The 23,822-nt window shown below is 58.5% G+C and overlaps 1 protein-coding gene across 1 annotated transcript; it reads left to right on the top strand.

Annotated features, from left to right (window-relative positions):
* Positions 1 to 1,910: 1,910 nt before the first annotated feature.
* LOC143827475 (ATP-sensitive inward rectifier potassium channel 10-like) lies at positions 1,911 to 23,151 on the top strand. The gene is made up of 2 exons (XM_077317095.1): positions 1,911 to 2,220; positions 20,437 to 23,151. The coding sequence occupies exon 2, from the start codon at positions 20,437 to 20,439 to the stop codon at positions 21,571 to 21,573; it is 1,137 nt and encodes a 378-aa protein (XP_077173210.1). The 5' UTR covers positions 1,911 to 2,220; the 3' UTR covers positions 21,574 to 23,151.
* The last annotated feature ends 671 nt before the right edge of the window (positions 23,152 to 23,822 follow it).

Here is a 23,822-nt window from a genome sequence, read left to right as displayed (position 1 = left end):
TAATCTCAGGGCTCTCTCAGCCTTCCCTCCCTCACAGGGTGTCTGTTGTGGGGAGAGGAAAGGGGAGGCGAATGGAAGCCGCTTTGAGACTCCTGCCGGTAGAGAAAAGCAGCATCTAAGAACCAACTCTTCTTCTTCTTCTTCTTCTTCTTCTTCTTCTTCTTCTTCTTCTTCTTCTTCTTCTTCTTCAAGCCCAGGCTCCTGGTGGAAGTTGATGTTGTTAATTGGACTCTGTCAATGGCTCACCTGGTGTGGCTGACCCAGCCAGAGGACCTCCAACTTAGCTGGATTTAACTTCACCCAACTTTGCTTGAACCAGTGCCATTTCCCTAAGACATCCGGTGGTGTAGATGGATGGTCATCCATCAGCAGGTTTAGCTGGGTGTCATCAATGTACTGGTGACATTTAAGCCTGACACTCTGGACTAGCTGGGCAAGGGGGTACGTATAGATGTCAAACCACACCGGGGAGAGGATGACTCCCTGTGGAACCTCACTTCCCAGGGCCTGCCACTAGGAGGCTCTCTCTCCGTTCCAGTCTCTGTACCCAATCCTGGAGAAAGGATTGCAGCCGTTTAAGGGATGTTCTTTGTAGTCCCTTATCAGCTACATATTGGGTGATTCCCCATCGGGGACTTCACAGAGTGCCTTTGTTAAGTCGAGTAAGAACAGCAACACCACTCTGCCTAGATCCAGGTGTCTTCAGGGGTCATCTGTGAGGGCGATCAGAGCTATCCTAATCTCAGGGCCAGGTTGAAAGTTGGATTGGAATGGGTCGACGCTGATGTTCCTTTCAGGAAATTCTGCAGTTGTTCTGCGACTGAATGCTCAGCCACCTCACTCAGAAATGACAAATCCGGAACTGTAGATGACTGAGGATTCCGCAATGAACTTCCCGTGTTTCCAAGCCAAGGGAGTCTCCTTTTTTCCTTTTTATTTATTAGAGCTGGCTCGTGACGGTTAACAATAAAACATCTTATCACAATTTAAAACACCCTGTAAAACAATCACTATTACCCCCCACCAAATACAATTGCAATTAAGATTAACCCCAATACTAGTTTCCTTGCATCCTTTGAAGAGCAGGGCTGCTGCTGCATCTATTCAGTGAACTTGGGGGGGGGCTTGCCAGTGACGGACTGTGTGGGCTAGGTGGGGCAGGCGGAACAGCTGTAGCCCCACTACTTTGCCCACATACTCTCAGTGCACTGCAGGCTCCCCAGAGCTCCCTGTGGCTTGTCTGATGGGTGCCCTCTGCTGAGAGAGTGACCTGCACGGCCTGGATAGAGAGTGACCTGCACGGCCAAGCCCTCCCCCCTAATGGAGACCCTGCCAGCTTCCCGGGGCCTCTTGCAGACCTGTCAGATGTCTGTGCAGCGCGGCGGCTGCTTGGAGCTTTGGGCTCCTGATGGAAGACTCCTCAGTCATGTTCTATGGAGGGCTCAACCTGCCCAGGGCTTGGCTGTAACCCCGTCCCACCCATCCCCGCCTGCCGCTGCCCTTGCACACAAAGTGCTGGGGGAGAAACCCAACCCAGGGCCCTGCAAGCCATTTCATTTCCACCTCATTAACTCCCCTCTGAAACTTTCACCCCCCCACACACTCAGAGCCCCTCCCGCCCCTCCCCTCCCACCTTTCCCTGTTCATTTTCTTTCTTTCTTTCTTTCTTTCTTTCTTTCTTTCTTTCTTTCTTTCTTTCTTTCTTTCTTTCTTTCTTTCTTTCTTCACCCCCCTCTGTTTCTTCTCCTTCTCCTCGTTCTTTCACACTCTCTTGCTCCTCCCCCCTTGTTCTCCCATTGTGCCGGCCGCTGGCCTCTCCTGATAGGCCCCCGAGGACTGTCCGTCACCTCCTTCTGCCACCCCCTCCTTTTAAAAAATAATCCTTTCATTCACTTGAACTTGGACAAAGTTTGGTAAGAGGTGGAGAGAAAAGAGGAGGCATAAATCCATGGGGGGGACCGAGCCCTCCAGATCGGAGACTCTCTCGGGGGATGTGGGACGAGCTGCCCAGCGCCTTCCTGCCCGGGTCCCACAGCCACAGCCACAGACACAGACGCAGCCACACCACCCTTGGCTGGAATTGTGGGGGGCGTGGGAGGACGTTTGCCAGCACTGAGAGGAAGGCGTCCGCTGTGGCTGGGTCAGCCCCGGTTCTGCTGTGTGCGGTCCGCTCCGGGGGTCTCCGGACTGCTCTTCTGCCCCTCCTTCTCCAGACTCAAGGTAAGGGGGTGGCAGGCAGACCACAGGACTAGCCTGGGGTGGGAGCTGGGGAGAGCCTTGCCCTCTGCACGGCGGGGGGGGGGCTTCCCCCAGATGCTGCACAGGGCCCCGCCTGGGTCTGGCCCACAGGAGCAATCCTGAAGAGGGGGATGGGAGGATGGACCCAGGTCGGGAGGCTTCCCGCCTAGGAGGGACCACGGTCTACAGATACTGCCCATTTGCTCTGCTGGCCACTGAGCACCAAGGGGGCACCCCCCACCCATACACTGATAGGTCCCGAATGGGGGGATTTAAAACTGTATGAGGACAGGGGAAGTCAGCCAAAGGCTCAGGAAGCAGAAATTCTCTTCAGGGGAACAGCCCCCCCCCCAGCTTCATCTGTGGTTCCCCTTTCCAGCCCTTCTCCTCCGAACCCTGATGACCTCCCCGGGTCCCCTAGTGGGGCTCCAGCCTGGTGGGAGGACGGTCAGCTGCCTGCTCAGAATGGATGCAGGTGTGGGGAAGGGTGTGGGGTCACCCTGGGCCTCTCCTGGCTGCTCCTGGCCAGGCCAGCCTTCCTGGGGCGGGGACCTCACTCTGGCCTGAGCCGCCTCTGCACCGGCTGCATGTCCTGCTCCTCCCCAGGGGGGTGCAAAGAAAGTGGGGTGCCCAGCAGGTGCAAAGGGCAGGGGCAGGTCTGAGCGGCTCCCCCCTCCCCCCCCCGATCAGAGCTGGGTCCCTTTGGCTGCTGGGTCCCTGGGCCCTGGGCCCTTGGCCGTTCCCCTTGCTGATCGGTGCCCCAGAGTCCAGAGCGGCTGGACTGAGATTAGGACCAGGCACCTCAAGGTGCTCAGCCAAGCTCGGAGGGGGCTTCTCATGCCCAAGGGCTCCGCAGAGGGGAGGGGGTGTGGGGCTGGGGGCTGGGGGCTCGTGTGTCTCTAGGCCTGCCAATGGCCATCCCGAGGTCGGATGCAGGAATGTAACTCTGGGAAGAGGACTGGCCGGCCCGTCTGCCGGACCCTTTTCACAGAGGCCACTTCCTGGGAGTCCAGAGAGACGGGGAGCGGGGGGGGGGGGTTCCCTGGGATGGCTGTCCACACCTTCCTCTAGATTTTGGGCACCTCCTGCCACCTGGCCCTCCATCCTGTGGCCCCGGGAGATGAGCCAGGGTTTGTTGCCCAAGAAGCCCCCGTGGGGTCAGGCGCCCCACTGGCTCAGCTGCTCCTCCACCATGGGGTCTTTGGGGGTGGGCCTTCTCCTCCGGGGGTCCCCCCAAGTGCTGATGTGCCGGGGTCTGTTGCTCTGGAGAGCCTTTGGTGAACTGCTGGTGGCAGCAGGCAGAGCGTCTGACTAGGATCCTGGGAGACCCAGGTTCGAATCCCAAATTGAGCGGTGCAGGGTTGCTGGGTGCCCTTCAGACTGACACACGCAGCCCTGCCTACCTCACAGGGTCGATGTGAGGATAGAACTGAGGAGAGGAAAACAATGTCAGCTGCTTTGGCGCGCCTTTGCGGAGACCAGTGAACGAGTCAATCAAGGAACAAGAGTCAGGAGGGGGGGGGGGCTGTCAGTGCAAAGAAGAGGGGACTTGCTCTCGGCCTCCTCCAAATTCTCTAGCAGGTGCCTGAGAACCCACTCCCTTCTAATGTTCAGCAGGGACCATGTACCTTGGTGTGTGTGTGTGTGTGTGTGTGTGTGTGTAGTTACTGTGCTGTGCTATTTGCCACCAAGTCTCTGCCCACCCATGGCGGCTTTCAGGATGTGACCCCTCCCCCCTCCCCGTATTCTCTCCTTAAGGGGGGGGCCGGTCTTGCCAACCGAGGGCCCTGGGGGCCCCCTCTCTGCCCAGGCCTTCCTCTGCTCCTGCGGCCTCCAGCGCTTTGTTTTGGCTTCAAGGGAGCGTTCTGGCTGGATTGATCTGCAGCCTTGGATATGTTTCGCTGGGGACGCAGGGGATCCGTGAAACTCCCCCTTTACCTGCATCTCTACGGCCTTGTCAAGGGGTTGCTGACACCCCCTCCACCCACCCACCTGAACCCCCCTTCAGACCTGCGCCTGGAAGCCCCTGGGCTGGGAGGAGCTGCTGGGGACGGGAATGTTTCTCCTTCCTTGTTTCCTGGGCTGCTTCTTGAGGCCTCCCTGCTTTGGGGAGGGGTCCCACCGGAGGAGGAGCCCGTGGAGGGAGGGAACCGGCAGGCTCCTTTTCATCTCCCGGCAGGGGACACGGCAGGGCTGCAGGAGCTTGGGGGAGGGGGGGGGGCTCAGCAAAACCGTGGAAATCAGCCGGTGCCTGGGTCAACCCTGCTTAGTATTTGGATGGGAGACCCCCAGGGAGCCCAGCGTGATCTCACCAGGCCTTAGAAGCTGGGCAGGACCACTTCTGCTGAGCACTTGGAGGGGGGACCCCCAAGACGGGCAGGGGTGGCAATGCAGAGGCAGGCCATGGCAGACCACCTCGACTCACCTCTTGCCTTGAAAATCCCCTGAGGCAAGCTTGGTCTGTTGAGCCTGGGAGGAGTTGACTGAGAGAAGAAGAAGAAGAAGAAGAAGAAGAAGAAGAAGAAGAAGAAGAAGAAGAAGAAGAAGAAGAAGAAGAAGAAGAAGAAGAAGAAGAGTTGGTTCTTATATGCTGCTTTTCTCTACCCGAAGGAGTCTCAAAGCGGCTTCCAGTCACCTTCCCTTTCCTCTCCCCACAACAGACACCCTGTGAGGGAGGGGAGGCTGAGGGAGCCCTGATATTACTGAGGAAGAAGAAGAGTTGGTTCTTAGATGCCACTTTTATCTACGCGAAGGAGGCTCAAAGTGGCTTCCAATCTCCTTCCCTTTCCTCTCCCCACAACAGACACCCTGTGAGGGAGGGAGGCTGAGAGAGCCCTGAGATTACTGAAGAAGAAGAAGAGCTGGTTCTTATATGCCGCTTTTCTCTACCCAAAGGAGTCTCAAAGCGGCTTCCATTCGCCTTCCCTTTCCTCTCCCCACAACAGACACCCTGTGAGGGAGGGAGGCTGAGAGAGCCCTGAGATTACTGAAGAAGAAGAAGAGCTGGTTCTTATATGCCGCTTTTCTCTACCCAAAGGAGTCTCAAAGCGGCTTCCATTCGCCTTCCCTTTCCTCTCCCCACAACAGACACCCTGTGAGGGAGGGGAGGCTGAGAGAGCCCTGATATTCCTGCTTGGTCAGAACAGTTTTATCATTGCCGTGACGAGCCCAAGGTCACCCAGTTGGCTGCATGTGGGGGCAGAATCGAACGCGGCATGCCGGATTAGAAGTCTATGCTCCTAACCACTACACTAAACTGGAGATCTGATAGGCTGCCATATAGAGGATGGAGCAGAGTTGTTCTCTCTTGCCCAAGAGGGACGGACCAGAACCAATAGGGTGAAATTAATTCAAAATAAATTCCGCCTAAACCTCAGGAAGAAGTTCCTGACAGTCAGAGCGGTTCCTCAGTGGAACAGGCTTCCTCGGGAGGTGGTGGGTTCTCCATCTTTGGACATTTTTAAACAGAGGCTGGAGAGCCATCTGACGGAGAGGCTGATTCTGGGAAGGCTCAAGGGTGACAGTGGAGGAGCGAGAGGGTTGGGAGTGTCCTGCATAGTGCAGGGGATTGGACTAGATGACCCAGGAGATCCCTTCCCACTCTGTTATTCTAGGATTCTAAATTCCATCTAAACATCCGGAAGAAGTCCCTGGCAGTCAGAGCGGTTCCTCAGTGGAACAGGCTTCCTCGGGAGGTGGTGGGTTCTCCATCTTTGGAGGTTTTTAAGCAGAGGCTAGCTCTCCATCTGACAGAGAGGCTGATTCTGGGAAGGCTCAAGGGGGTGGCAGGTGACAGTGGAGGAGCAAGAGGGTTGTGAGTGTCCTGCATAGAGCAGGGGGGTTGGACTAGATGACCCAGGAGATCCCTTCCCACTCTAGGATTCTAGGATTCTGTGAGGGTTCAAGGGGTGGCAGGTGACAGGGGATGACCGATAGAGTTGAGGGTGTCCTGCATAGTGCAGGGGGTTGGACTAGATGACCCAGGAGGTCCCTTCCAAATCTATGACTCTATGACTCTGCTTTAGGATGCTTAGGGCTGATCCTGCGTTGAGCAGGGGGTTGGACTAGATGGCCTGTATGTCCCCTTCCAACTCTATGATTCTGTGATTCTATGATTCTATGAGGTCTCCAGGAAATTCTAGATGAAATTAAGAAGATTCTACAAGACTGAATTTAGTGTACCACATCCTGAGAAAATAATTCTTATAAATGATGGAAGAATCCTAGAATCCTAGAGTTGCAAGGGAGTCCTCCTCTGAAGCTGCTGGCCAGACAGGGCACTGTCAGCTGGGGGCGTGAAGGGGGAGCTGGGGAGCATTTCGGACTCCTTAACGGCATGAGGGGCCTCTTGTGCTGCCATGCCCATTCCCAGGGGATGCTGCCTCCCAGTGCACCAGATCCTTGGTCCTACCCAGGCTGGCAGCTGCTCTCCAGGGCCTCAGACGGAGAAGGGTCCTTCCCACCCCCTCCTGCCTGGGCCTTTTCCCCAGAGATGCCCCTGGAGACTGAAGCTCCGTGCCCAGCAGAGGCTCCTCCACAGAGGCAGGCCCCTTTGCTTCCCCTGTCCCCCCTTTCCCCCCGACTTCCTCTCCCGGTCTGAGACATTTTGGCCGCACGGTCTGTTGGTTGCAGGCCCTGCAGGTTTCCGACCAAGCCAGAAGACAAGGGTCAAGCGAAGCTCTGCCCCTCTCCAGAGGAGCTTTCCGTTCTGAGGGGTCACCTCTAGCGGCAGAACTCCACTGCAGGAAGGGGCCTGGGGGTGGAGGGTGGGGGGACTGTGAGCCCAGAGAGGCTCAGAACAGCAACCCCATTTGCCCAGGACCTGATGGAGAAGAGCCCCCTGGCAAGACTCCTGCACCCCCCCCCCCCAACAAAGGGCCAAAAGGCATTTCTCTTCTTTGGTAGAGGAACGGGCTTGCTTCTTGGCATGGCTTGGCCGGGGGGGGGGGACAGTTGGCAAAGGGCTCCTGGAGTGCAGCAGAGACTGTCCTTGGGCTGGCCCCCCCCACACACATACAAATGAGAGAAAGTGCCAATGGGGTACGGCCAGGCAGAATGCCTCAGGAGGGGGCCGTCCGAGGGGTGTGTGTGTGTTTGCTTCCTTGCATTTCTAGCTGCACCCAATTCTGAAGAGGTGAAATTTGGCACCCAAGGGAGGGAGGGAGGGAGGGAGGGTGGGTGCTGGTCAGGGAACCTGCCCACCCCCCACATTCCCCAGGAAAGCCCCACATTTCCCGAGGGTTGGTCTGCCTGTCCCGCTGGGTGGGCACGGCCCTTCTAGCAAGGTGAGAACCAGGCCAGCCTGCGGAGCGGCTTGGCCCGGATGGAGGCGTAGGGGGGGGGCAGGTTGCGGGGGGAGCGCTCTGAAGCAAGCCTCTCCTCCATCAGGCGGGACCTAGCCAGGGAGCACCCCTTGGGGGAGACTGGGGGCTCTGGCAGCAGGGAGGCTGGAGTGTGTGTGTGTGGGGGGGCAGCAGCTGCTTCCTCTCCGTGTGGGGGCTCTCCCTCCAGGCACCCCTCCCTGAAAGGCAAAGCACAGCGATGGAGTGGGGCAGATAGAGGCCGAGGGGAGGCCGTGGATTGCCTCCCCACTGCGCATACTAAGCAGGTCCTTTCCCTCAAAGCCCTTTTGTGTCCCTGCAAGCTCCATTCAGGCCTTGTCCGGGGGCACAACAATGGGGCCTCTGTCTGCACCGTTCCCCTCACAAACAGTCAAATGCTTTCACCTCCCCCCCCCCTCCCCGCTTGGACCGGTCCCCTCTCAAGCCTTTGGGTTTCCAGTGTCTGCCCAGAGTTAGTGGGGGGCTGCCTTGCCTTGCCTGCTCCCCCCTGCTCCTCCACTGCCCCCCAAGCCCCTCCATCCTGGGCCTGGCAATGGGGCGGGGGGGGGGGGTCTGGCCCCATTGCCTCCTCTGACTTACAAGGCCAAGGAAAATCTGGCTGGAGGAGGGGCTGGCCCCAAGAGGACCCCCTTTGGGCCCTCGTTGCTGCAGGGAAGAGACCAAGGTGTGTGTGTGTGGGGGGGGGGGGGAATAGAGAGGAGGCAGGTATCTGGGGGGGGGACTGGCTGAGCCTCTGAGGCCCCCCAGCACCAAGAAGACAGAGCACCCCTGCCCCCTGACAGAGTGTCCCATCTAGACCTTGGGGCTCTACATGTTCATCCAGGCCCCTCTTGAAGCTGCCTGTGCTTGCAGCCGGGAATCCTACGTGCGGAGAAGGAGTCCCTTCTGCCTCTCCTCCTTCATTTCAAGGACTGGCCACAAGATCTTGTGTTGTGAGAAAGGGAGAAGAAGACTTAGAATCATAGAATCACAGAATCACAGAGTTGCAAGGGGCCATACAGGCCATCTAGTCCAACCCCCTGCTCAACGCAGGATCAGCCCTAAGCATCCTAAAGCATCCTAAAGCACACTTTTCTTGGATGCTTTAGGATGCTTAGGGCTAATCCTGCGTTGAGCAGGGGGTTGGACTAGCTGGCCTGTATGGCCCCTTCCAACTCTATGATTCTATGATTCTATGATTCTATGATCCAAGAAAAGTGTGTATCCAGCCTTTGCTTGAAGACTTCCAGTGAGGGGGAGCTCACCACCTCCTTAGGCAGCCTATTCCACTGCTGAACTACTCTGACTGTGAAAATACTTTTCCTGATATCTAGCCTATATCATTGTACTTGAAATTTAAACCCATTACTGCGTGTCCTTTCCTCTGCAGCCAGCAGAAACAGCATCCTGCCCTCCTCCAAGTGACAACCTTTCAAATACTTAAAGAGGGCTATCATGTCCCCTCTCAACCTCCTTTTCTCCAGGCTGAACATTCCCAAGTCCCTCAACCTATCTTCATAGGGCTTGGTCCCTTGGCCCCAGATCATCCTCGTCGCTCTCCTCTGTACCCTTTCAATTTTATCTACGTCCTTCTTGAAGTGGGCCCCCCCTGCACCAAACGCCTGCTTTGCCCTGCCTTCTCTTGCCAGAAGCTGGACGGCCCAGACGGAAGCTCTGTTCTCGCTTCAGCTGCAGACTCCGCTGTGGTTCCATTTTCTGCCGCCCTGGTTGGCGTTGGCTGGAGATCACGGGGGGCTGCTGACCGGCCTGGAGGGTCCCCACAAAGCAGGGGTCCTTTAGGAAGGGGGCATTGGGCAGGGGGGCAAAGTCCAGGAAGCAGCAACCTCTGTGCACAGCAGGCGAAAACCTTGGCTGAGAACTGGGGGCCCTCCCCTCGATCCAATTCCAGTGCACGAGAAGCCCCCTCCCACGTGAGATCCCTCCTCTGGCGGGGCCCACACAAGAGCCATTGCGGGGGTTGTGCCTCTCCGCTCCTCACACGCCCTCCGTGCCCGAGCTCAGTCCCCCCAGGCGGGACACAGGTTCTAACAAGCTGACTCTTGTTCCAGATTCTGCCCTGTTGCCCTGGAGGTAGAAACCGATTTGCAGGCTAATCTTGTAAAGTGTCTCAGGGTTACACTTTAACCATGCTTGCCGCAGGGTAGGAAGCTGCCTCCTGCTCATGCCGCAGCAGCTGGCAGGTCTGGCTCTTTGGGCGAGGGCATAGAGGGCAGCTATGGGCTGGCCAGCTGGCCTTGACAGAACCTTGGGCCAGGAAGGCTCCAGCAGGTGTGGTTCCTCTCTCTTGCCGGACCTCACCAAGAAACGTGGAAGGCGGTTCAGAGAGGAAGGCACTGCTCTCCAGCCTGCCCACTCCTCAGACTACAGCTCCCAGAATTCCTGGAAGGAACCTCTCCAGGCACCCCTAGGGCCTCAAAGGCATGAGAGGCTGATCACTGACCAGTAGCCAAGCCGTTGGAAATAAAAAAATAAACATTGGCTTCCATACAGATCCGGGAGGGACCCTGACTCATTGGCAGAGCCTCTGCTTGGCATGCAGAACTCCCAGGCTCAAACCCTGGAATCCCCACTTAAAGGACCAGGCGGAAAGTGGCATGAAAGACCCCTGCCTGAGACCCCGGAGAGCAGCGGCCAGCCTCACCTTGACTGATCCACTGTCTGATCCAGTTTTGAGGCAGCTTCATGTGTTGGTTGAGCTTAAGAGAACGGGACAGAGAGAAGAAACCTCTGAATCCCAGAGCCGGGAGGAAACATCAGGGGAAGGCCTCGACCTCCGTGCCCTGTGGCTGGCCCTGCAGAGGAACTGGCTGGCCCCTGGGTGAGATGGGAGGCTGGACTGGAGGGACCCTCCCTGGCCTGACCCAGCAGGGCTCTTCTGAGGGTCTTCTCAGGGGAAGGCCTCGGCCTCCGTGCCCTGTGGCTGGCCCTGCAGAGGAACTGGCTGGCCCCTGGGTGAGACGGGAGGCTGGACTGGAGGGACCCTCCCTGGCCTGACCCAGCAGGGCTCTTCTGAGGGTCTTCTCAGGGGAAGGCCTCGGCCTCCGTGCCCTGTGGCTGGCCCTGCAGAGCAACTGGCTGGCCCCTGGGTGAGACGGGAGGCTGGACTGGAGGGACCCTCCCTGGCCTGACCCAGCAGGGCTCTTCTGAGGGTCTTCTCAGGGGAAGGCCTCGGCCTCTCTGCCCTGTGGCTGGCCCTGCAGAGGAACTGGCTGGCCCCTGGGTGAGATGGGAGGCTGGACTGGAGGGACCCTCCCTGGCCTGACCCAGCAGGGCTCTTCTGAGGGTCTTCTCAGGGGAAGGCCTCGGCCTCTCTGCCCCGTGGCTGGCCCTGCAGAGGAACTGGCTGGCCCCTGGGTGAGACGGGAGGCTGGACTGGAGGGACCCTCCCTGGCCTGACCCAGCAGGGCTCTTCTGAGGGTCTTCTCAGGGGAAGGCCTCGGCCTCCGTGCCCTGTGGCTGGCCCTGCAGAGGAACTGGCTGGCCCCTGGGTGAGACGGGAGGCTGGACTGGAGGGACCCTCCCTGGCCTGACCCAGCAGGGCTCTTCTGAGGGTCTTCTCAGGGGAAGGCCTCGGCCTCTCTGCCCTGTGGCTGGCCCTGCAGAGGAACTGGCTGGCCCCTGGGTGAGATGGGAGGCTGGACTGGAGGGACCCTCCCTGGCCTGACCCAGCAGGGCTCTTCTGAGGGTCTTCTCAGGGGAAGGCCTCGGCCTCTCTGCCCCGTGGCTGGCCCTGCAGAGGAACTGGCTGGCCCCTGGGTGAGGCGGGAGGCTGGACTGGAGGGACCCTCCCTGGCCTGACCCAGCAGGGCTCTTCGGAGGGTCTTCTCAGGGGAAGGCCTCGGCCTCCCTGCCCTGTGGCTGGCCCTGCAGAGGAACTGGCTGGCCCCTGGGTGAGACGGGAGGCTGGACTGGAGGGACCCTCCCTGGCCTGACCCAGCAGGGTTCTTCTGAGGGTCTTCTCAGGGGAAGGCCTCGGCCTCTCTGCCCTGTGGCTGGCCCTGCAGAGAAACTGGCTGGCCCCTGGGTGAGACGGGAGGCTGGACTTGAGGGACCCTCCCTGGCCTGGCCCAGCAGGGCTCTTCTGAGGGTCTTCTCAGGGGAAGGCCTCGGCCTCTCTGCCCTGTGGCTGGCCCTGCAGAGGGACTGGCTGGCCCCTGGGTGAGACGGGAGGCTGGACTGGAGGGACCCTCCCTGGCCTGGCCCAGCAGGGCTCTTCTGAGGGTCTTCTCAGGGGAAGGCCTCGGCCTCTCTGCCCTGTGGCTGGCCCTGCAGAGGGACTGGCTGGCCCCTGGGTGAGACGGGAGGCTGGACTGGAGGGACCCTCCCTGGCCTGACCCAGCAGGGCTCTTCTGAGGGTCTTCTCAGGGGAAGGCCTCGGCCTCTCTGCCCTGTGGCTGGCCCTGCAGAGGAACTGGCTGGCCCCTGGGTGAGACGGGAGGCTGGACTGGAGGGACCCTCCCTGGCCTGACCCAGCAGGGCTCTTCTGAGGGTCTTCTCAGGGGACGGCCTCGGCCTCTCTGCCCTGTGGCTGGCCCTGCAGAGGAACTGGCTGGCCCCTGGGTGAGACGGGAGGCTGGACTGGAGGGGCCCTCCCTGGCCTGACCCAGCAGGACTCTTCTGAGGGTCTTCTCAGGGGAAGGCCTCGGCCTCTCTGCCCTGTTGTTGAATCTGCAGAGGAACTGGCTGGCCCCTGGGGAGGCTGGACTAGAGGGACCCTCCCTGGCCTGACCCAGTAGAGCGTGTCCAATTTTCTTATGTCTGGGCTGGATCACAAGGAACTGTTCTGCTTCCCTGGAGCAAGAAATGTGAGCAGAGTAGGACCCAATCAGAAATCTAGTAGCTGGAGAAAGTCATGTGCAGGGGGAGAAAGAAAGGCAGACGTGAGTCTCTGTCTTGTGCCAGATTAATGCAAGTCAAAGTTCAGGGGGTTAATGTATAATGACTGCAAGACTCCCCCCCCCCTCTTGAATTGTGCATGTGGGGGAATCGGAGCTCCTCCTGAGGCTTCAGGGATGGTGAAGTCTCTATTCTGCACAAACTCACCAGCCTATCAAGGGCAGAGTAGCCCCATCCCTGGTCCAAAGGTGTCCCTCTGTCAGGCTCACAGGGCTGGTGTCTGGGCCCTGCGGCATTCCCATTTCCCCTTGGCAAAGAGCTAGAAAGCAAATGTTCTGAGGGCCGAGGGCCAAGGGCCAAGTCCTCCGGGATACCTCTGTCTCCGGTGCCATTTCTCCCCAGCTGCCGGCAGAGGGTTCCTGAGAAGAGCCAGGCTTTCGACCTGGAGGCCCGCAGGTTCGGGTCACGCTTACCCTCGCCGGTCTGAATGCTTAGTAGACTTGTAGCTCCTCGTGCATTGATGTTTGCTTGCAGTTTCTATGCACTATGGCTTTTGTGGGGGCATAAATACTCAGTAAATAAATCATAAATGGACTCCGGGGAATGGTAGAGGCCTGGAGGATCATTGTCCATGGGGTCGCAATGTTTCGGACACGACTTCGCACCTAACCACAACAACAAAATGCTCAGTGGTAGCAGAAAGTGGCAGACAGTTGAAGGGGACCCCCTCCCCAGGTGTCCAAGGCGAGGGACATGCATAGTTTGGTGTCGGCTGCCTCTGTGTGGTGGCCCCAGACTTCTGTAGAGGGCTGATCCTGTCTGTTCAAATGGGCCATCGGGGTCATGGCAAAAGACACACACACCAGGGTGAGATAGTGTGTGTGTGTGTATGGGGGGTGTTTTCCACAGCTTGTCTCTGCACAGCAGTCCTGGACTTCCTGGGGGGAGGGTCTCCCATCCAAGTGCTATTCAGGGCCGGTTCTGCTTAGCTCTCAAGACGAGGCCAACCTGTGCCCTGCAAGGAAGGCCAGAAGCCACACTGGGGCCCGTAACGGCCCCGATCGCTGGTGGCCTGGACAGTGCTGTTTGGCCCTGATCTCTCAGCAGAGCGACGGGGCTGGCTTGGGGGGGGGGCAGTTCAGGATGCACCCCCCCACACTCCAACCCCTCCAGAAGAGATAACGCCCTCCCCTGGGGAGGCCACGTTCCATGGGAAGATGGCCCCGACGAACTTGGTCTTTTGCATTTATCGGGAGGATTAAGAAGAGACGCGATTGTTCCGGCCAAGGAGATCTGGGGACTGGGAAGCCCTTTCATCCAGCCTTCGTTGGGCAGCGTGGGGCGGGGCAGCGGGAGAACCTGAGCCCACGGCTGGTAGTGAGAACTGGAGGCCTTCCCATCTGGATAAAGGCAGAGGTCCCCAGGCTGGCCGAGCCACAGCGAGAGCCTGGCCGGGGTGGGGGGGGGGTGAGGTGGGGGGGGCGGGCTGTATCCGTCCACTCAGTGATAAGCTCATGCGGTGTAGCTGCTAGAGTGTCAGAGTGCGGCCCTGCGTGAGAGCCAGGCTCAAAAACCCTGGGAACTGGGGCCTAACTCGCTCCGTGCTTGACCTCCCTCACAGCGGGGCAGGTGGGAGAATAAACAGAGGAGGGGCATGAGGTGAGCTTGGTCCTCACTGAGCAGAAAGGGGGGGGCGGATTGAGGGATTTCGACTTGCCTCCCATGAAGTAGGGGGTCTCCTCCAAGAGCTACGGGGATTGCTGGGGTTTGCCACCTGAGCATGGCCCTGGAGGGAGCCAGGATCTGTTCCCCCTTGACCTGGATTTCGCCACCATCTGGGCACTTCTGAGGTGGATTTCTTCTGTGGACGTTGGCCCTCTCCTTCCTTCCTTCCTTCCTTCCTTCCTTCCTTCCTTCCTTCCTTCCTTCCTTCCTTCCTTCCTTCCTTCCTTCCTTCCTTCCTTCCTTCCTTCCTTCCTTCCTTCCTTCCTTCCTTCCTTCCTTCCTTCCTTCCTTCGTACCCTGACACCCCCCCCCCCGTGGTTCTGGGCCATGCCTGGATCGCACCCTCTGTGCAGCCCTCTTTGCTCCCCCCCCCTCGATCCGATCCCTGGGCCGTCCCAGCGGCCTCCTTCTCCCGTATCTGTTTCCTGTGGCATCCAGAGATCTTCTCTGCCCAGGGGCTCCAGGTGAGAAAGCTGATCCACAAAGCAGCCTTTGTCCGGCCCTGGGATTGCGGAGGCACAGCCAGAGTTTCTCCCTCTGCTGCCTCACCTCACATCTGGGCTCTCGGGGGACGCAGCAGCTATTGCTGCCTCCCCCTCCCCGCACAGGGCAGCCCCCTCCTGCCTGTCCACCTGTTGGGGGCACCTCCTGGCAGAGGCAGCCCTGAGCCCCAGGAAAGGTCACCTGGCTGCCCAGGACTGGTTAATCAGTTACTGCAGCGGCCGGCCAAGGAGGGGGCAGGGCAAGGGAGGCAGGGGGGGGGGGGCTGGCGCCAGTGCTGGGCTCCGCAGCCAGATGCAACAGGTGGCAGAGGGAAGGGCAGTGGGGGAGATCTGAGTGCCCCCCCATCACACCTTGGCCACAAGGGCCCTTCAGATATCCCCTGCTCTTTTGCAGAGCTGCCAACCTCCACGAAGAGTCTGGGAGACTCCTAAAATCATGACTGCCCTACAGAGGACAGAGATCAGTTCCTCTGGAGCAAACGTCACGTCCTGGGGAGGAGTGCGAACTTCTACTCTGGCGAGCCGGGTTTGATTCCCCCCTTCCTCCTCCTCCTCCTCCTCCTCCTCCTCCACATGCAGCCAGCTGGGTGACCTTGGGCTTGCCACAGCTGTTCTGTTCAGGGCTCTCTCAGCCTCCCCTCCCTCACAGGGTGTCTGTTGTGGGGAGAGGAAGGGAAGGCAGATGGAAGCCCCTTTGAGCCTCCTTCGGGTAGGGAAAAGCGGCATATAAGAACCAACTCTTCTTCTTCTTCAGTGATATCAGGGCTCTCTCAGCTCCACCTCCCTCACAGGGTGTCTGTTGTGGGGAGAGGAAAGGGAAGGTGACTGTAAGCCACTTTGAGCCACTTTCGGGTAGAGAAAAGCGGCATATAAGAACCAACTCTTCTTCTTCTTCAGTAATCTCAGGGCTCTCTCAGCCTCACTTCCCTTACAGGGTGTCTGTTGTGGGGATAGGAAGGGAAGGCGAATGGAAGCCGCTTGGATACTCCTTCCAGTAGAGAAAAGCGGCATATAAGGACCAACTCTTCTTCTTCTCATCTGGCCAGCTGTGCTTGATTCCCCGCTCCTCCTCCCCCACATGCAGCCAGCTGGGTGACCTTGGGCTCCGCACTGACAAAGCTGATCTGACTGAGCAGTTCTCTCTGGGCTCTCTCAGCCTCGTCTCCTTCTGAAGCGCCTTCCCGCCTCCTGCCCCGGTCGCTGCCATAAAAGCCCTGGCTCGGAGGCCTTTCTGGGCGTGAGGCTCCCTGGAACAAGCTCTCCTGTGTGGCAGCTGCCAAGGCAGATGGTCAGCACCGATTTTGGACACGCCGCAGCAGAGCGGCCACCAGGCCTTTGGAGCTGGCTGGGGGCCCCTGGCAAGAGGCTGGCTGGGACGGGGGGCAGCGAGGTCCCTGCATCCCCACGTGGTGCACCGTGGAAGTCAGGATGGGCTCTCAGGCCAGGACCCCCAAGGGTCCGTCTGGTTCCCAGGGAGGGCACCGCCACCCCCTCCCGCTCCTGTGCTTCGGCAGGCCCCCTCGGTAAGGGGCTTGGTCCATAGTACCCCCGCTGGGGCCTGGCAGGCCTTGGCATGGGCCCCAGGAGCCAGCCCAGGCTGTAGGCTTGCCAACCACCAGGTGGGGGTGGAGCTCTCGTGGAGTCACTCATGATCCCCCTTCCCAGGAGAAAATGGCCCTGCTGGAAGGTGGGCTGTAGGCTGACGTAGTGCCCTGCCCTGCCCCGCCCCCGCCCCCGCCCCTCCCAGGCTCCTCCCTCCAGGAGCCCCAGACCCAGAGTTGGCATCCCTATTGGGCCAGGGCCTCTCAGGCCCCCCAACAGCCGAGGCCGGACCAGCAGCAGGCGAGGGGCAGCTGCAGCAAAGGCAGAGGGAGGTGCCCCACAAGTGGCCAGGGGGCAGCCCCTTGCCAAGGCGAATCGCAGCAGCACCCAGCCCAGGGGAGGAGGGGGAGGAGGAATGGCCCGGCTTGGACGGCACAAAGGGCACAAAGGGTGGGGCAGAGATTGTTCCCACAGCCTTGCCTTCACCCCCTCCCCCCTCCAGACCAGTCTGGGCTTGGGTGAAGTTTTCATGACTGTCCTCAGAGGACCTCAGAATCTGCTGCCGGGGTGTTTTGTGTGTGTGGGGGGGACGGAGGGGGGGGAGAGTCAGGTGCTGGAGGAAGGGGGCCAAGCTTTTGTGGGGCAGCCAGCTGAGGTTCTCTGGGGCCCTGCCTGCTTGTTCCCCAAGGGAGCTTCTGGGAAGCCAGCTTGGGGGTGAGGGCTGGAGGTGGAGCCTTGGCATGGACGTGGGCCAGCTGCAGTCCAGCCCTTGGGGTCACTGAGGAGGCCAAGGCTGGCCGGGGACCTTCTTTGGCAGCATCTGGACTGAAGGGGGAGTCCCTTTGCCCAAGCCCAAGTGACCCTGGGGAGAGACCTGGCGATGCCGAGCCAGCCAAGAGGAAACTCTCGGTGCCAACTCAGGCTTCAATCTGGGCAAGGGACAGGCTGCCCTCTTTGCGTCAAGTGGCCAGAGGCCCCCCAGGAGAGAACAGCCAAGCCCCCTCCCCTCCTAGCCCTCCCCCGCAGGGGCCGGCGGTCTTGGGGGGACTGCGGCTTCCACAAGACCTTTCCAAACATTGACAGGTCCGGATGAAAAGGGCCTTTCTTGTCCATGATGGGTTTGTTTTCCGGCTGAGGCTCCAGGGGACGGCTGGGCAGAGAAGGGGCAGTGCCTCTCCGGGAACATGGGGGGGGGGGGTCGGCCTGCTTTCATTCCCCTCCTGATTGACGGGCTCTGTGAAGGGGGAGAGGGTGGGGGAGGCTTGGCCAGGGCCAGTGATGTCCGGCCGGCCGGGCACACGGGAGGCACAGGCTGGCCCTTGTCTCTTCTGCCCGGCCATCCCTGCCAACTTTAGCCGGATGTTTTGGGCTTGGTTCTTCCGCCACATTCACCCATTCTGGGATCCAGAAGTCAAGCAGGGGAATGGGCCCAGGGTTGCCAGCCTCCAGGGGAGGCCTGGAGATTTCCAAGAAGGACAGCTGACCTCCAAATGTTCAAGGGGACAGAGAAAAGGGCCGCTCTGGGAGGCAGGCTCTGTGGTACGACCCCCCCTCCCTTCAACAACCCTCCCCAAGCTCCACTCCCCAAATCTCCAGGGGCTTCTCAACCTGGAGTTGGCAACTATAATCAGGGGCACTTGGGTAGCCCAGCAGAACCCTAGTGGGAACATTGCAGGGGGGCGTGAGAGATACGCTGGGCCTGGAAAATGGCATATTAAGGTTTTGAAACTGATTTTAAACTGTGCTGCGTTACTGAGAGCCAGCTTGGTGGAGCGGTTAGGAGTGCGGACCTCCAATCTGATGAGCCAGGCTGGGTTCCCCCTTCCTCTCCACAGGCAGCCAGCTGGGTGACCCTGGGCTCCCCACAGCACTGAGAAAGCTGTTCTGACCCAGCAGTGATATCAGGGCTCTCTCAGCCGCACCCACCCCACAGGGTGTCTGTTGTGGGGAGAGGAAAGGGAAGGCGACTGGAAGCCACTTTGAGCCTCCTTCGGGTAGATAAAAGCGGCATATAAGAACCGACTCTTCTTCTTCTTCAGTAATCTCAGGGCTCTCTCAGCTTCACCCACCTCACAGGGTGTCTGTTGTGGGGAGAGGAAAGGGAAGGCGACTGGAAGCCCCTTTGAGACTCCTTTGGGTAAAGAAAAGCGGCCTATAAGAACCAACTCTTCTTCTTCGAGCCAAGGAGATTCAGGGAGCGGGAAGGTCAAGGGCTCTGCCCGTTTTTGTTTGCTTGGTTTGTGCATGTTGGGGGGAGGGGCCTGATGGGCCCCCAAGATCTCCTCAGCAGATCCCTGTTTTATATTCTTGGTGCTCTGCCTTCTTGGTGTTTTGGGGGGGCCACAGTGGGTGGGCTTTTGGAGTTTTGGCCCTGTTAGTGGACCATATGATGGCCACCGAGTGACACAGAATGCTCGACTGGAGGGGCCACTGGCCTGAACCAACAGGGCCTCTCAGGTGTGCTTCTGTCTGGGGCTGAGATTCTCTGCCTTCTTGGTGCTTGGGGGGCGGGCAAGGATTAGGGAGCTTCTAGCCCTTCTAGCAGACCTCCTGATGGCCCTTGGCTTTTTGACACACAATGCTGATCTGGAGAGGGCACTGGCTTGACCCAACATGGTTTCTCTAGGTTCTTAGATGTTTTGGGAGGTCCCTCCTCATGCCCAGACCTCTCCTGCCATCTGCTGGAACACACAAAAGAAACAGGCTCCTTTCTTCTGCCCTTTCCTCTGGATGTTCCCACTAAGTTTAAACAGGATGTATGATAAAACCATTTGTTTTTATACACACTACAGCTAAAGCTTTTATGTTTATCGCCATTAAAACAGAAGAATATTTATTTATTTATTATTTGATTTATAGACTGCCCGACTCCACAAGGATGCCCTGAGTGGTTCACAGTATTGATTAAAACATTCATAGACAAATGGAAAATATCCTAAAAATTAAAATTTACAACCCAAACACACACACCATCTTAAGTCTGGCCTGCAAGATGGGCTGTCAGCCGGGAACAGATGCTCATCCAACAAGAGGGAAGGGACCTGAAAGAAGTGGAGAGGCAGGAAGTCCACAGATTCAGCTGTCCTAGACTCAACCACAGGCCTGGTAGAAGAGCAGCATCTTCAGGCCTGCAGGGTTGCGATGGCCCCTTCCCACTCTAGGATTCTGGGAGTCTAGTTCAGCTGGGGAATGGGCTTCCTCAAGAGTCGTTGAGCTCCCCCTCACTGGCCGTCTTCAAGCAGCGGCTGGACAGATCCTTCTCCTGGATGCTGGAGGCTGATCCTGCACTGAGCAGGGGGTGGACTAGATGGCCTGCATGGCCCCTTCCCACTCTAGGCTTCTGGGAGTCTAGTTCAGCTGGGGAATGGGCTTCCTCAAGAGGTGGGGAGCTCCCCCTCACTGGCCGTCTTCAAGCAGCGGCTGGACAGATCCTTCTCCTGGATGCTGGAGGCTGATCCTGCACTGAGCAGGGGGTGGGACTAGATGGCCTCCATGGCCCCTTCCCACTCTAGGCTTCTGGGAGTCTAGTTCAGCAGTGGAAGGGGCTGCCTCAGGAGGTGGGGAGCTCCCCCTCATTCTAGGAGTCTAAGTTCCCAGCCAGGGTAGGCAGATGAAAATGCTGAATGGGGGACTGGCAGGAAATAATTATATGGTGGGCGGAGAGTGGAATGGAGTCGTGCCAGTTTGGTTGAGGGGCTTAGAACCATCCCATGTTGTACTTTCAGAGCCTCTGGTGGCGCAGAGTGGTAAGGCAGCCGTCTGAAAGCTTTGCCCATAAGGCTGGGAGTTCAATCCCAGCAGCCGGCTCAAGGTTGACTCAGCCTTCCATCCTTCCGAGGTCGGTAAAATGAGTACCCAGCTTGCTGGGGGGTAAACGGTAATGACTGGGGAAGGCACTGGCAAACCACCCCGTATTGAGTCTGCTATGAAAATGCTGGAGGGCGTCACCCCAAGGGTCAGACATGACTCGGTGCTTGCACAGGGGATACCTTTACCTTTACTATGTTGTACTTTGCATCTATGGAGACGTTTTCTTTATTTAAAAAACCATTGCTTAAAAAGGGGGCAGGAAATCGTCAGAGGGCATCTCTCTGTCCGTTGTTGGCCCTACAGAGGAATTGGCTGGCCCCTGAGTGGGGCAGGAGGCTGGACTAGGCGTACTATTGGCCTGACCCAGCAAGGGTCTTCTTCTGGCGTTATCCTGTTCTTATAACCCTCCCCCCCCTGTCTTCTTTTGTCCCCTCCCGCAGATGACTTCGGCCACCAAAGTCTACTACAGCCAGACGACGCAGACGGACAGCCGCCCCCTGATAGCCGCCGCCCTGCGCAAGAGGCGGGTGATGACAAAGGATGGGCGGAGCAACGTGAGGATGGAGCACATCGCAGACAAGCGGTTCCTCTACCTGAAGGACCTGTGGACCACCTTCATCGACATGCAGTGGCGCTACAAGCTGATCCTGTTCTCAGCCTCCTTTGCAGGGACCTGGTTCGTCTTTGGCGTCATCTGGTACCTTGTGGCTGTGCTGCACGGAGACCTGCTGGAGTTTGACCCTCCCGCCAACCACACGCCGTGCGTCATGCAAGTCCACACGCTGACCGGGGCCTTCCTGTTCTCCCTGGAGTCCCAGACCACCATTGGCTACGGCTTCCGCTACATCAGCGAAGAGTGTCCCCTCGCCATTGTCCTCCTCATCAGTCAGCTGGTCCTGACGACCATCATGGAGATCTTCATCACGGGCACCTTCCTGGCCAAGATCGCCCGGCCCAAGAAGAGGGCGGAGACCATCAAGTTCAGCCAGAACGCGGTTGTGGCGCAGCACAATGGCAAGACGTGCCTGATGATCCGGGTGGCCAACATGCGCAAGAGCCTGCTCATCGGCTGCCAGGTCACGGGCAAGCTCCTCCAGACCCACCTCACCAAAGAAGGAGAGAACGTCCGACTCAACCAGGTGAACGTGGACTTCCAGGTGGACACCTCCTCAGACAGCCCCTTCCTCATCCTGCCCCTCACGTTCTACCACGTGGTGGACGACAGAAGCCCCTTCCGGGACATGGCTCTGCGCACGGGCGAGGGAGACTTTGAGCTGGTGGTCATTCTCAGTGGCACCGTGGAATCCACCAGCGCCACCTGCCAGGTGCGGACCTCCTACCTCCCCGAAGAGATCCTCTGGGGCTACGAATTCACCCCAGTCATCTCTCTGTCTGCCAGCGGGAAGTACGTGGCGGATTTCAGTCTCTTTGAGCAGGTGATCAAAGTTGCACCCCCTTGCTGCCTCCATGAGACCGTAAGATATGGAGATCCTGAAAAGCTGAAGCTGGAAGAATCCTTTCGGGAGAAGGCCGAGAGGGAGAGCAGCCCTCTAAGCGTCCGGATCAGTAACGTTTGAGGGTCCTGAGAACTTTCCAGGACAACTGTCCCCCTTGGATCCTTTTAACATCTCTAGTACCTCCCTCCGTATTGTCTTCTCTTCCAGCCCATCCCAGCCCCCTCCCAGGGGGCAGGGAGGGATCTCTCCTTCTCTCAGACCATTAATTCCCCCCTAAGGACACAGCCAGCAAGTAGCTCTCAGCCTGCTCCAGCACAAAAATCTTGCACCATCGTTTGGAAACATTTGCTTCAGCGTCTTCATGTTCAAATGCGTCCCGTGCTGGAGCCGCTGTCCGTGTGTCCCCCACGGGCAGGACTGTGTCTTTCCGGGGTGGAAAGAATTCTACAAGTTCTCTGTCTGATGGGAAACTCCCCTCGCCAGCCCGGCCTGTGGGATGTGGATGGCTGCAGCATTCCAGCCCTGCCCAGGTGGAAGCCATGCCCCCCCCACTACACCAGGCCCCTGAACTGGGCACCTCCCACAAAGGGGGAAAACTTTCCTATAGCAGGGTCACCCCGCGGACCCTGCGATCTGCAGTTCTCCTCTCCGCAAGACCTTTCTGTGCGAGACTCTTGGACCAAGGGAAAACACCCTTCTGCCTCCTCCATGAATAGCCACGTTTTGCCCCTTGGTTCTTAACTAAGCCAGAGGTGGACCATGCGGCCAGATACAACCCCCCCCCGAGGACTGCAGGGGGCCTTTGGACTGGAGGGGCAATTAATGCACTTATGGGCTTCTCTGTACCTTCCTTCACTGTCGACTATGGAGGTGGAAATTTTTAAAACAAGTTTTGCAAGGATGGCAGAAGCCCCCGGGGTGTGGAATGTCCTCTGTTTCTCAAGTCCCAGGCAGCCAGAGAGCCTCTTCTCCACCAGCCGTCCTTCTGGAAACAAAAGTGCTTTCCTTCCCGAAAGGAAAGGAGGATCCCTGGCTGGCAGGCTGGCAGTGGGGCACCAGTGTTTCCCTGAGCGAGTGAGCGACCTGCCGGCACATCTGGGCGATGCGTCCCATGGCAGCGCTCCAGAAGGAAAGGGGCATGCTTCTCTGGCCACAGAGCCACACCGGAATCGCTGCCCGTCTTCTTGCTGCCACTACTGTACTACACTGACATCAGAGATGCTGGATCAAAAAGCAGAGCCAACGGGAAACGCAGCCCCCTTCCCCTCCCTTTGGGCGGATCGGCCCGCCCTGTCTTCCCACCCCCACCCCCTTGAGCACGTGGATGATTTGGAGACGGGGACAGAGGACAAGTGGGAGAAGCCTTGGTGCACCCCTGTGAAGGCCGGCCAACAAATCCCTAGGGCCCGTCCCAGGCGAAGAAACGGCCTCTTTGCATCTGGGGAAAACTAACACTGGATTTTTAAAAACAATAACATAGAAGAGACTTCCAGCAAAAGCAGGCCACAGGGAGGGGGCCAGCCGTGGGCCCTCAGCCCCTGAAAGCTCTGTGGCCCCCGGGCGGGGGCTGCTGGGGGGCCGCAGGAGTGTGCCACACTCTCAGCACCACTGGGCGTGCTTGTGGAAGAGGTGCAGCGGTGTGGCCAGCCCAGGAGCAGGATGCAGAATCCTCCCTCTGAGGCATCAGGGCTCTCCTGCTCGAGGGGGAGGGGGAGGCTTCAGCGGGGTGGGGGTGGGGGGGGAGGCCAATGCTGTCTCTCTCCAGAGGCCTTCTGGGCTGAAGCGCCATGGGGATCAGGGGGGGTGGGGTGGGGGGGTGTTAGCTGCAGTGCCAAGACGGTGCCTTATGGGCCGTATGTGTGTGTGTGTGGGGGGGTCACTGGGGTGCGGGGAGGGGCAGCTGGCTCTATTGAGGAGTCAAACTTTTGTGGGACAAGATGGTTCCTTCTCGGCACGATGTCTGTAAAGGTGTCAAGGAAAGCAGGGAGGAGGGAGGGGGAGAGTTGGCTTCCTCTCCATAGAAAACTATCTATTAAGAAGAGATATAAAGCTATTTATATAAATGGTATATATATATATATATATATTATAATATTTGTAAAACAGAACAAAGGACTAACGAAATTACTTTGCACTTTCTTCTTTGTCAGCGAGAGATTTGGAAATGTACTGAGAACGCTATCAAAGCCAAAGGGCAAATTAATCAGCCATTATTTGGGTGGCCTTTCCTTCCCTCCGGGAACTCCCCCCACCCCAGGTCTGGAATCACTCTGTAAACGTTTTTGCAATGGAAAAATCAGGCCTGCACACATCCGAAGACCTCTGTGGTGGAATATAGTATGGGAATGACAACGGCAGCGCCCCTGCTG

The sequence above is a fragment of the Paroedura picta genome, chromosome 1 (assembly GCF_049243985.1).
Source record: "Paroedura picta isolate Pp20150507F chromosome 1, Ppicta_v3.0, whole genome shotgun sequence".
In the NCBI taxonomy this organism is placed as follows: domain Eukaryota; kingdom Metazoa; phylum Chordata; class Lepidosauria; order Squamata; family Gekkonidae; genus Paroedura; species Paroedura picta.
Note: the sequence above shows the minus strand (reverse complement) of the source record. Positions and strands in the feature narration are given on the sequence as shown.